Source organism: Austrofundulus limnaeus, unplaced genomic scaffold (genome assembly GCF_001266775.1).
Source record: "Austrofundulus limnaeus strain Quisiro unplaced genomic scaffold, Austrofundulus_limnaeus-1.0 Scaffold111, whole genome shotgun sequence".
In the NCBI taxonomy this organism is placed as follows: domain Eukaryota; kingdom Metazoa; phylum Chordata; class Actinopteri; order Cyprinodontiformes; family Rivulidae; genus Austrofundulus; species Austrofundulus limnaeus.
In genome coordinates this window covers 1,207,145-1,219,702 of record NW_013952513.1, presented here as the reverse complement: position 1 = coordinate 1,219,702, position 12,558 = coordinate 1,207,145, and the positions used below count along the sequence as shown (strand labels likewise).

At 41.0% G+C, this 12,558-nt stretch overlaps 1 protein-coding gene across 1 annotated transcript in view; it reads left to right on the top strand.

Annotated features, from left to right (window-relative positions):
• agbl4 (AGBL carboxypeptidase 4) overlaps positions 1-12,558 on the top strand; it is a gene marked incomplete in the record, with an annotated part of 369,850 nt that overhangs the window by 330,566 nt on the left and 26,726 nt on the right. The window contains 2 exon segments of the mRNA XM_014014225.1: positions 54-168; positions 3,507-3,618. Of these exon segments, the coding sequence (XP_013869679.1) occupies positions 54-168; positions 3,507-3,618 (227 nt within the window).

Here is a 12,558-nt window from a genome sequence, read left to right as displayed (position 1 = left end):
GTGTGTGTGTGTGTGTGTGTGTGTGTGTGTGTGTGTGTGTGTGTGTGTGACAGGTGTCATCGACTTCCTGGTGAGCCAGCATCCAGTTGCTCAAATCCTTCGCGATCATGTGATCTTCAAGATCGTCCCCATGCTGAATCCTGATGGAGTCTACCTGGGCAACTACAGGTGCATGCTTTCCTCATTTATTATTTTATTTTTCACGCCTTAGTACTCATTTATTTTATGTTTTTTTTATCATCTTAAGTGGGTTATATCTCCTTAAATCTACCCGTAGGAAGCTTAATAAATTGATCTAGCTAACAGCAGTGTATTTGTTAGGGATATTTGGCTTCAGGGCTGTTTCTTTCCGCCGCCTCTCAGTCCATCCTCTCCTTCTCTCTGTCTTTAACACTTGCTGCAGCTCCGTGGGTATCCTCCCTTCTCCTTTCCGTCCTCATAATTGCCTTTTACTTAATAGGCTCAGCTCCCAGAATACTAATACTGACTGAGATAAGCACTAGCAGCGTGTCCCACTGTGTTTGCCAATGCCATCTAGTGGCGATGGCCCACCACTGCTTTAGAAAAAAACCTCTGCTGGGGTCTTCAGTTCCTCGCCGACAGTTAGTGGCTGCCGCTTAAAAGATGATTTGCATTAGTTTGCTTTCACAGTTAGTAGTGATAAGCTTCATATTGACAGAAGGTAAATAGAGGCAGTCATCTCCTCACCAATCACGCGTTCCCATTTCTGGACGTCGATGTGCACTGTCACATTCTGTCCTGCACACACACACAGGGATGCAGACACAGCACAGCAGGATACAGTGGACAGCAGACTGGAACATGCAGAGCAAATAATCAATGGCAGTTAACCTGGGATGAGGATCCTGTTCATGGCTGGCTGCTCTCTCTGTTGCCCTGTAGTATCTGGGTAACAGTAACACCTGCGTCATTACCAGCAGCTTCAGGAGATGTCAAAGATCCACAGGACAACCAGCAGGGCAGATTAGGCTGCATCCTGACATATAAAACATTCCGTTATGGTAGTTAGAGACCAATGTAGGTGGAGCATGTTTGGCTTTTCATCACCAACACGGTCACTGTCCACTTCCAGGCCAGCTGGATCTTTGTTTCAAGACTTGTGCTTCCCCTCCCCACCCTTCTCCTCCATCGTTCCCTTTATGTCTCTGTTAACTGTTGCTGAGCTGACTGAAAATTACAGAAAAATAAATAAAGCAGAGCTGTTGTTGTCTGTGCAGTGTGGTTACACCTTTAACAAAGTTGTCCTTTGTAGGTTCCTTCTTCGTAAAGCTCTTCTAATACTTTTTTTATTTTTGAAAAATGTGACATAAATTTGCTGTGCTGTCAGTTAATATGTGACCTGTCATATAAAACTGAGGGTTAAGTTGCAAACAGTATGCTGAGAAATAGACAGCTGTAATGCAATGGTTAAAATGTTTGCAATAACTGCATTTTGTCAAAAATAATAAATAAATACCTTATCTATGTCTGAAATATAATCTAAAGTATTTTTTGAAGCCTGCTTTTGAGCTGTAGCTGCAAAAAACATATAAAGGGTATAATGAGTTATGCTATTGATTAATTTACATATATATGATTTATCATTTATAACAGGAATATTTCAGGCAATGTTAAAATAGTAAAGGGAATTCCTCTTCATAAGAATGGGGATAAATGTGTTTTCATGAACCATTGGCCAATATCCCTGTTGCCAGAGTTTTCAAAAATTTTAGAGAAATCATTTTTAAGATTAGATCAATATATAGATAAACATAATATTTTAAGTAGTCATTATCTCTTATGGAATTAATGAAAGAAATATCAACTGCTGTTGATCAAAAACATTTCTATTTATTTTAAAAAAGGCTTTTGACACTACTGACCATAACATCCTTATTGAAAAGTTGAATAAATATGATGTTAGAGGATTAGCACTACAGTGGGTATCTAGTTATTTGAATAATAGAAAACAGTTTGTTCAAGTAAATAATATAAGATCAGAATTATATAATATAACTTGTGGAGTTTCTCGGGGTTCAGTGCTTGGACCTAAACTGTTTATTTTATATGTGAATGATTTGGTCAGTGAGTGAAAGCTTTTCAAATGTATTTTGTTTGCTGATGGCACCACAGTTTTTGTGACTCTATTTCGAACTTGTGAGAAGGAGCGCTGCACTGTAATTCAGGGAATATGTTTGTGTAATTGTCTTGATATTAATTAGAAAAAAACTTCTTAAACAATCAATATGTTTAAAAATAGGATTAAGTCAAATTTATTGTGAAAGTATAATGACATGTAGTGTTCGGTAGACATAGGATATGAAGGATGCCAGATATTTTGTCTTTTACGTTTTCAAATCTAAAGATTGTTCAGGTTGTGGTTTGTTTGTTTGTTTGTGATTTTTTTTTTTATATAAGGAGCAGATTTAATAAGATTGTCTCCACTTCTTTCACTCTTTTCATTCAGTGTTTAACATATTTCTAGTTTAATATTAGCCTGGTAAAAACCAGACCCTTGTCCTTCACTTTGCTTCATACGAGGAGCAGTGAAGGGAAACTAGAATTGAGTGGAACTGCATAGGAAGGCAAGGGCCAGGCTAGTTTAATATACTACTAGGTTTTTTTTTTCATTATTTTTTTTGTTTTGTCTCTTTTAAAGAAAAAAAAACAATTTATAGAAGAAAAGCCTTAGATTTTTGTTAATTTCCCTGTAAGCTAGATTTTTTTCTTTCCAGCTGGTAAATCTTACTATCCAAATACTGTTATACTGACAAATACTGACAAATCAAGGCATATCTCTGGAACTGCTCATGATATCAGGATGATCAAAATGTTGCTTGACAAACAGGAATTCAAAAGTATGATATAATTTGACTTTTTCCTCAGTTTGATGTGATGGGTCAAATACTTTTGACCTAATGAGGTCAGGTTTCAAAGTTTTCAGAGTAGCAATCATAATGCTGATGGCCAAATGATGTTGCAAGCATAACCTCCTTAGCAGCAGGTGATTATGGTTATAATAAGCCCACTTCATATTTCAGGTCTGAAGTTTGTAAAACAGATTTAATTTTCAGGTCCAGGGTAGTTTAAAAAGTTGTGTAAGAAAAAATATTTTATTTTTCAGGTGGCTGAAGTTTGTGCCATCCCATTATCTGACCACTATTTCAGCGTTATAAATAAGACAACTGACAGACAAGCTTTTCACTTGAGGGTATCAAATCTGATACTGGTATTTTTTCTGGGTATTTTTGAATGAGTACTTGTGAAAATGCGGGTTGCTGGACACGACTAGTCTACAGCATGTTTTCTCTCTGCCTTTGTTGTTGCTTTGTCATCTAATGACTAAAACCTTTGGAGAGAAGCATCTCTGTGCACAAGATGCAAATAAATTGTTTAAACAACCTTTCGCTCCAAGCGTGCATTATATTATTATACTATATTATTTAATGTTGCACTGTGTAAGATTTTCCCCCTAAATGTGTGTCTGCATATGTGTGTGCGTGCAGGTGTTCCTTGATGGGCTTTGACCTGAATCGTCACTGGCAGGATCCTTCTCCGTGGGCGCACCCCACACTGCACGCTGTTAAACAGCTCATAGTGCAGATGAACCAAGACCCAGTAAGCATACAAACACAAACACACACACACATGTTTGCGTCTTGTATTTTGTCCTCCACATTCCTTCACCACTGACGTGTCTGCTGGTCCCAAGAACTTTTTTTTTCTTTCTCCCTGCTTGGTTCAGCATTTTTCTAAAATCTGTGTTTAGGGTCTGTGCACGGGGGAGCATGGGTATGCTAGTCAGCACCCCCAGAATGTCAGCCACGATCTCTTGGGCATTCAGAACATATAAGTGAAGCGAGACTTTGTGCTTTGAGTCTTCAACTCCTCTGTAACTTTTTCTCTCTCTAGTTTCAGTCTTTGAGTCGGAGGAACGCTGCACAGGCAGGCCAGGGATTTTTCCCTCTCTGTTCCTGATGTTAATTATAAGCAGAGCGTCAGGTTGGTGGGATTATTGAAGGTCAGTGTGTGTCCTGGGAATGCTCTGCCCTTTTGTACACTCCTCTAATCCTGATAAGAGAGGGAGCAGGCTGGGGCGGGATGCGAGGCAGGCCAGAGATGTGGTGAGGCGCGGAGCTGGCATCGGGCAGATTAACCTTTTCCCCAGATGCTGACACACTGATCAATAGACTCTGTCATGGCAGGGTGATCCACTCATGCCTGTCATTCACACACACACACTCACACACTTACACACAGTGACACGCACGTGCTTGGTGTAGACAAAGAGCCACGCACACACAAACACAGTTGGAAAGGTGTACACATGAATACATGCTCTAAAGTGGCTGAATCTTTATTTTTTCACTTTTCATTATTTGTATTTTTTTGATCAAATAATACAAATATGTATTATTTTCCAGCAAAGGCTTTCCTTGTTGCGTCAAATAATACACAAAAAAACAAAATGAAAAACTTCACTGGCCTTAATCCCCTTCTGCTGAGTTGACTTTGATTCTCTTGCTGTGTAAATTTAGCTCCCATTCAGCCCAGTATTGGACAATATGTTCCTGAGGTCCACTCCTGCTGGTCTGAGCTCTCTATCCCTCCTCATAACAACCAGCCAATCAGCATTTGTTCTGCTGCAGCCCCTCTTTTCTTTAATAATTGCCTTCAGTTGTGCAGTTAATTTGGAAGCCTGAGCGTCCTTCTCGTCTTCTGTTTCGCTCCTGCCACAGCCATTTATTCCCATCAGACAAACCACTTGTGTCTTGTGCTCTCAGATGTCAGTTTCAATGCCAGCTTGTGCTTTTGCCCCCTCCCATCCACGGGCAGCCCACACAGCGGGCATCAGGTCTAATGAAGTGATTAGGGTTGGAGGGCTCTGATTAAGGACCTTATTAACAGGAAATCAGCTACAGCCAGAGCAAAAACAGTTCAGCTGGACAGCAATGGTCCATACTACCTCCATACTCTGTGTGGTTAATTAAAATAAAATATTTGCTTATATGAGATAGGATTTTAGCTAATTTTCCTATATAACCCCGAAACTGTGCTTAAAGCTGCTGCAATTGCTTTTAGAGCTAGGATAATGCTTCTCAACTTGGGGTCCCTACATTTTGAGGAAGATGTCAAAGATCACAGAGAGTAGGAAAAATGTTCATTGCACGAAAGTCTAAATTATAACATGTTTTATATTATCAATGATCTTTGTTAGCAAGAAACCCATCAAACACTGTTGTGACACATCAAGGTCTTTTGGTGTTCAGTAGGTTGTTCAGTAGGTGAGTGTGCAAGAAAACTACATGAATTAAAAAAATATTAGTCTTATCATTGGAACACCTCCAAATGTTTTGTCAAAGCACAAACTATTTCACCCAGAGTGACCAGACATCCTATTTTCAGGCTGTTCTCCTATTTAGTACTGGCAACCTGTTAGATATTATCTCCAGTATTACTGTACCAGTAAAAACTAAACCCCAAAATCTACTACAAACACCGAATCCCTGGCTAATAGTTTGCCAGATCAGTGTGATCATTAGTGTCATCCATCAATCTATTTTTTTTACCTGCTTTTCCCTTTTTGCGGGGAGCTGATGCTCATCTCCAGCATTCTCTGTGCAAGAGGCAGGGATTTTCCTGGACAGGTCGTGAGTCCACCACAGAGGTCATTTGTTTTGTTGTTTTAGATGAATTTAAAGTGTGAATGAAAGCAATAAAGAGTTGGAAATTGCTGTAATCTAGTGTGTTCCTGTGTGGGTGTGTTTGAGTCCGTGTTGACGCTTTTATAAAGCATAAAATTTCTTCAAGATCTTTGTTTGTGCAGTACTATTAAAATATTGTGTAAAACCACCTTTTTTATTTTGTACTTAGAAGAAACCAATCATTCAAGTGATACTCTGAGGTTTTCTGAAAGTTGTTTATTTTGGCTGATATTAACCCAATTTCAGTCCAGCTATTGTACTTGTGAAATTACTACAGGCACAATTTCCCAATTTTTAAATGGTAAATGGACTGTACTTGTATATCACCCAACCAGGATACTCAAAGCGCTTCACACAATCTGTGTCCTCATTTACCCATTCACACAGCACTCTACCAGATCTCCTACAAAGCTAACATGTACAAATCAACTATGGAGACTAATCAGTACCAATCATTCATGCACAGATGGGACAAACATCAGAGGCATTGGGGTTAAAGTATCTTGCCCAAGGACACAACAACTGAGACAGCTGGATGGGGGATCGAACTGGTGACCTTCTGGTTCCAGGACGACTCCCCTAACCACTCTGCCACAGCTGCCCCACTTTTTCCTCTTTTGCAGCCAGGTGACAGATGTGAAGCTGTGACACATTAGACCCATTTTATCTAAACTATAAAGTTTCCCTCATTTTACCTTTAAAACAGAAGTAGAATTAGAAGATGATGGCGCTTCTCACCCTATCTCTAAGGCTGAGCCCGGCCACCCTACGAAGAAAGCTAATTTTGGCCACTTGTATCCGGGATCTCGTTTGGGATCCACGCCTCATGACCATAGGTAAGGGTTGGAACATAGACAGACCAGTAAATCAAGAGCTTTGCCTTTCGACTCAGCTCTTTCTTCACCATGACTGACCAAAGCAACACCATCATTACTGAGGACAAGGCCACAATCCGTCGGTCCATCTCTTGCTCCATCCTACTATCACTCGTGAAGAAGACACCCAGATACTTAAACTCCTCCACTTGAAGCAGAGACTCTCCCCCAATGTGGAGGGGGCATTTCACCCTTTTCCGGTCGAGAACCACAGACCTGATTTTCATCCCAGCCGCTTCACACTCAGCTGTGAACCGCTCTAGTGCATGCTGAAGATGTTGGTCCGAAGACACCAACAGAACCACATCATCTCCAACAGTTGAGAACCATGGCCTCTGACTTAGAGGAACTGACTTTAATCCCAGCCGCTTCACACTTGGCTGTGAACCACTCCAGTACACGCTGAAGCTCTTGGTCCGAAGACACCAACAGAGCCATATCATCTGCATACAGCAGAGATAAGACCCTGTGGTTCCCAAACCAGACACCCTCCTCTCAAAAACTGCACTCTAAGATTCTATCTATAAACACAATAACAAGACTGGAGACAAGGGACAGCACTGGCAGAGTCCAACCTGCACTAAGAAAAATTTTGATTCTGTGCCAAGAGTTTTAACACAGCCCCTTTTTTGGCTATATAGGAACTGGATCGCCCTTAATAGCAACCCAGACACTCCATACTCCCACAACACCCCCACAGAATGCCTTGAAGAACACGGTTGTAAGCCTTCTTCAAGTCTACAAAACACATGTAGACCATAGAGACAAACTCCCACGACCACCTTAGCAACTCTGCAATGGTAAAGATCTGGTCCACTGTTTCATCCCGGTTTGCCACTCCAAAGGTGTTGTCCCATTCCTCCATGCGATGTTGAAGAGACGTGTCAGCCATGACAGCCTCAAACGTTTTCCTTTTCTGAGTCGTGGAACGGTTTGCCAGAACCTCCGTGAGACCAACCGAAAGACCTTCTCCATGACCTCCCTGAATTCCTCCCATACCTGAGTTTTTGCATCTGCAACAACAGAAGTTGCAACACTCTTTGCCACCCTGTACATGTCAGCTGCTTCCGGTGTCCTCTGGGAAAGTCAAATCTGGAAGGCCTCCTTCTTCAGCCTGATGGCCTCCATCACTGCTGGTGTCCACCAGCGAGTCCTTTGGTTGCCGCTGCAACAGGCACTGATGACCTTCAGGCCACAGCTCCTGAAAGCTGCATCTGCAATGGAGGCCCTGAACATGGCCCATTCAGATTCCTGACCTCCCACGGGACATGTGAAAAGTTGAAGATCACAAGGACAGGGGACTCCTCAAACTTTCCCAGTTCACCCTCACAAAATGTTTGGGTTTACCAGGTCTGACCGGCAACCCTGCCACTGGATAAAACTCACCACCAGGTGGTGATCATTTGATAGCTCTGCCCCTCTCTTCACCCAAGTGTCCAAGACATAGGGCCGCAGGTCCAAAGAAATAATTACAAAATTAATCATTGACCTTTGGCCTAAAGCCAGGTACACACCGGACGCATTTTGAGCAGCCAAAGCAGCCAGTCTACAGGCAAAGTCAATGAGTTTACAGGCAAAGTCTATGGTGGATGCGTATCTAGGAGCAGCGCTGCACGTTTTGTCAGTTTAGAGCGGCGCGCAAGGTAGCGGTAAGATGCAGCAGAGCATTTTCCGTGCATGCGGCGCGTCCAAAGCAGCGCTGCTCAAGTTAAACAAATTTAACTTTTGTTGCTCGACATGCCACAGCAACCAATCAGAGAGAATCATTTTTCCGTGTGACAGTTTCCTGAACCCGAAACAGACAGACAGGAGCTCTTTAGCTGAAACCAAATGTACCATTTTCTACCTCACCAAATTGAAACATAAATCTGTGGATCTGTGTTTGATTGCTCTGGCTGGCTTTCTCAAGGACCAGGATGTGTGACACAAAAATCTGAATTATGGAACTGAAAGTGAAAGTAGTCAAACTGAATTTTTAATAAACCAAAATACAGTTTCACAGGAAATTAATTCAGATGCAAAACTTAAAATCAGTTTCAAATCATTAAATTCAGTTTCAATTTAGTAAAATTCATTTACAAACCAATACATTCAATTTCAAATTATGCACATTCAGATTCAATCTGAGCAATTCAAATTCAATTCCTGCTGGCACAAGATTTATCCCATACCAGCCCTTCTCCAGGAGTTGGGTTTCAAAGCCCTAGCTGTGAGTCAAGATGAGCCCAACTATATCTAGCTGGAAATGCTCAACCTCACCCACAAGCTTCAGCTCCTTACCTGCAAGTGAGGTTGCGTTCAATGTCCCTAGAGTCATTCTTTGCCAACAGGGATTAGCACAGCCAGGGACCCTCCTTCGCTTGCTGTCCAGCATGCATTGCACCCGACCTTGAAGGTCCTCACTGCAGGTGGTGGGTCCACATGGAGGTGGCCTCCTGTGTTCCTTTTGGGCTTCACCCAGCCGAGCCCCAGGAGCCAAGGCTTGACCACCAGGCCTGGCTCCAGGGAGGTACCCTGGTTTCCCTATTCCGGGCAAGGTTTCCTGATGTGGTTGGTGTTTCATCATTAGGGGTTCTGAACTGATTTTTGTCTGACCCCTTCCCCGAGGCCTGTTTGCCATGGGAGACCCTACCAGGGGCTAATGACCCAGACAACATAGCCCCTGGGATTTTGGGGGGTACTCAAACCACTCCACCACATTAAGGTGGCAGTTCTGTGGAGGGGAATACATTTGATGTAGACTGTCAATCGGATAAAACGCTTGCTGCAAGTCTGGAACATAAATCAGCCTCCAAGACTTTTGTAATCCCTGTGACTTTCTTTACTTCTTCGAAGTCCTGCAGGTCTGTGCATAGGCCTCATAAATCAGAGTCACATTGCCATCTGTTCCACAAAGGAGCCTTTTTAGTTTGAAACCTCATCACCCATTTGCGTGACAGACATTTTAGTCACTCCGAACGATTCACCCGTCGACATGGATTCAGCAGCTTCTCTCCTTCTGTTGCTGAAAGTTTCCTTGTTCTGTTCAGGCAGTAACTTCCAATTACTGACTGTGACTTCTTTGACAATTTTAATCGAAGTTTGTTGCAGAAGCAATCTGTGTTGTGTCGTATTAATGTCAGGAAATCTCCATTTGACCCAAGTTTCTATAGATATTCAGAATGTTTCTACTCACCAGCATTAATGCAAAAGCTGAGCTAAGAATTGATGTCAGGATTCAGTGATCTTTATTCTGATAACCAGGTTCATTATATGTTTCATTGGTGTATTGATACGGAGAGGTTTTCCTGTTAGAGTTTGGAAGGGAGAATGAAAAAATGGAGTAAATTAAACTTTGCAAATACATTATTTACTCTTGTAACATTTGAAATTTTTATATTTAAATTAAATTTTATATTTGTGTCTAGATTCTAATTTACAATTGCAAAAAAATGTAGGCTTTAGCTACAAGTAATATGCCTGCATTAATTAGAACTGAAGAGAAAAAAAATCAATATGAACTGTTTGACTGTGATGTGAAAACATACTTTCAGCTCTGAAGCTTTAATTCGGTGTTTTTTTTTTTTTTGATACGTTTTCTAATTCAACAACAAAGTGAAGTAAATTCTAATTTTGTTTATTAGTTTATAAAAGAAAACAATAAGTGAGCAGTTTGTCCAGACTTGTTGTCATACTTAGAGTTTGACGTCAGTGGCACATCGCAAGACTTAGTGTTTTCACATCTGATAGTTTGGTAGAATCGATTTGATTGGGGGAAAAAATTGCAACATTTATTAACATTTTCAGATTTTAGTGGTTGTAGGATTTCTCTTTTGTCTTTGGCAAATGTGCCAAAGAAACATCTTCAAAAGGGTGTTTGTTTAGGTTGTCTGGTCCGCTTGGCATTCACATATGCATTTGAACTGCACCAGAGTTCACTTCAACTGAGCAGAGTCTGAAGTCGGACTGGAGTTTGCTGTTTTGGGCCACATCAGAGTTTTGATGAAGCATTTTGACCTCTCCAAATCAACCGGACTTTTAAAAGATAAAGTGAATCCAGACCTTTGATTTGTTTTACAACCTCTTAACCTTTATAACTTACATCAACCAATGATTCTGTTATTTGCTGCTGGTAATGTGAAACTTGATCCAGCATGCTTAATACTTTACAGCATTCTTTTCAAAACTGACTTTTAATAAATCCTCACATTAATCAAACCTAGACCAGATTATTTCATTGCAAACCAACAGAGTTGTATTGCTTTTGTCTTAATTAACCAAACAGCAACCAAAACAGCATTTTAGTCATCCACAGGTTGTTGATCCAGTTTAAAAAAATACTGCTACTCTTCCAGTCACTTTTTGCAGGGGTTTTTGGCCTTAATGGCTTCATTTGCTTTAGGGTTGGGCAACATTGGCAAAACAAATTAATCACGATTAATTGTGGTATTTAGCCGATAACGATTAATTTGACGATTAATCCCCTGGAGTCCCTGGACACCCTTATGTCCTATTCACATGACCAATTTAGTGGGAAAAATTTGGTAAAAATCTGTTCCAAATTGTGTCAAAATTACAGACTTCAGGATATACATCAATTTTTAAATAAATTACAGAACCTTTTTTTTAATGTTCATCATATTTGAAGCGGAGAGGAGCATTGAGCAGACACTGCCTGGTGGCATTAATCGTATTAATCGTCAAGTGCCAAAAAATAATCGATTAATGTTTTTCTGACGATTAATTGCACACGATACGATTATGCCCAACCCTAATTTGCTTTTAATGTTAATCATCACTTACACCAAAAGTTTCCTGTTATTTTTTAACTCATAACCAATAAAATTAAACACTAATGTCTGAAAATGGACACATTACCAAAGCAGTGGTTAAAGTTGGAAGATAAAATCTGAAATATTTGTGTGGTCAAGGTCATCATGAAAAGGATAAGTCAGAATTGGCTCCGGCTCAGGCGCAGGCTGTAAACTTTCTCTCCAGCCATCTGATGGGTAAAATTGCCTAAACTGTGTTATAAAATTCCATCACTTTACCATCTGTAGCTGAGCGTTGGTCAGCAGGGAAAATGGCTGGAAGAGTCAACGATGCAAGGAGTTATAATCTGTTCCCAAGCCACCCTGTTGTTTGTTTTGAAAAGAGAGAAATGGACGGGGGTGTGAGGGTGGGGGGACGGCGGAGACTGAAGAAACAAATGGACCCATCTCCTTCCTAAAGCGCTGCTTTTCCAGCTCATTTATCAAAAGCAGAAGAAGAATTCTTTTTGATTGGCTGATTACCAGAAGCATTCATCACTGGCAAATGTATCCCCACCAGTCTGACACTGCCATTTTGGATAATTTGTTAAGGATGACAAAGAGGTCATTGTTTCCCTGGCTTAGTTTTGACCTTTTTTAATATTAGAAAATTAATTTTCCATCTGAAACAAATGTATTAGGTTTTGTCACAGCACCTAGATGGATTCTGTCCCCTGAAATCCTTTCTAATGTCCTTCCTATGTGACTCTTAGAGTGTAGCTCTGCATTTAATTTTTTTACTTTTGTCTTTGTCTTTCTTCCTCATCAGTCTGAGTCACAGCCACTGTGTGTGTGTGTGTGTGTGCGTGCGTGCGTGCGTGTGTGCGTGTGTGGGGGTGTGGTTTCGGCTTTGGTGACATTTGGGGGCAATTTTAAGACAAAATGCCTACCTTTGGGGACAACTGGTGCATTTGGGGACAAAAGTCGAGTCCCTGTTTGGTTTAAATGCCATTGGGTGGGTTGGGGGTTGGGTTTAGGACCAAGGTGTGAATTGAGTTTAGGTTAGTTTTAGGGTCAGGTAGGTACCTGTGAGGTTAGCCTTAGGGTTTGTGGTCAGGGTTAGGCTGTAAAAATGTAATGGAAGTCAATGGAATGTTCCCAATTATATAGCTGTGCAAACATGTGTGTGTGTGTGTGTGTGTGTGTGTGTGTGTGTGTGTGTGTGTGTGTGTGTGTGTGTGTGTGTGT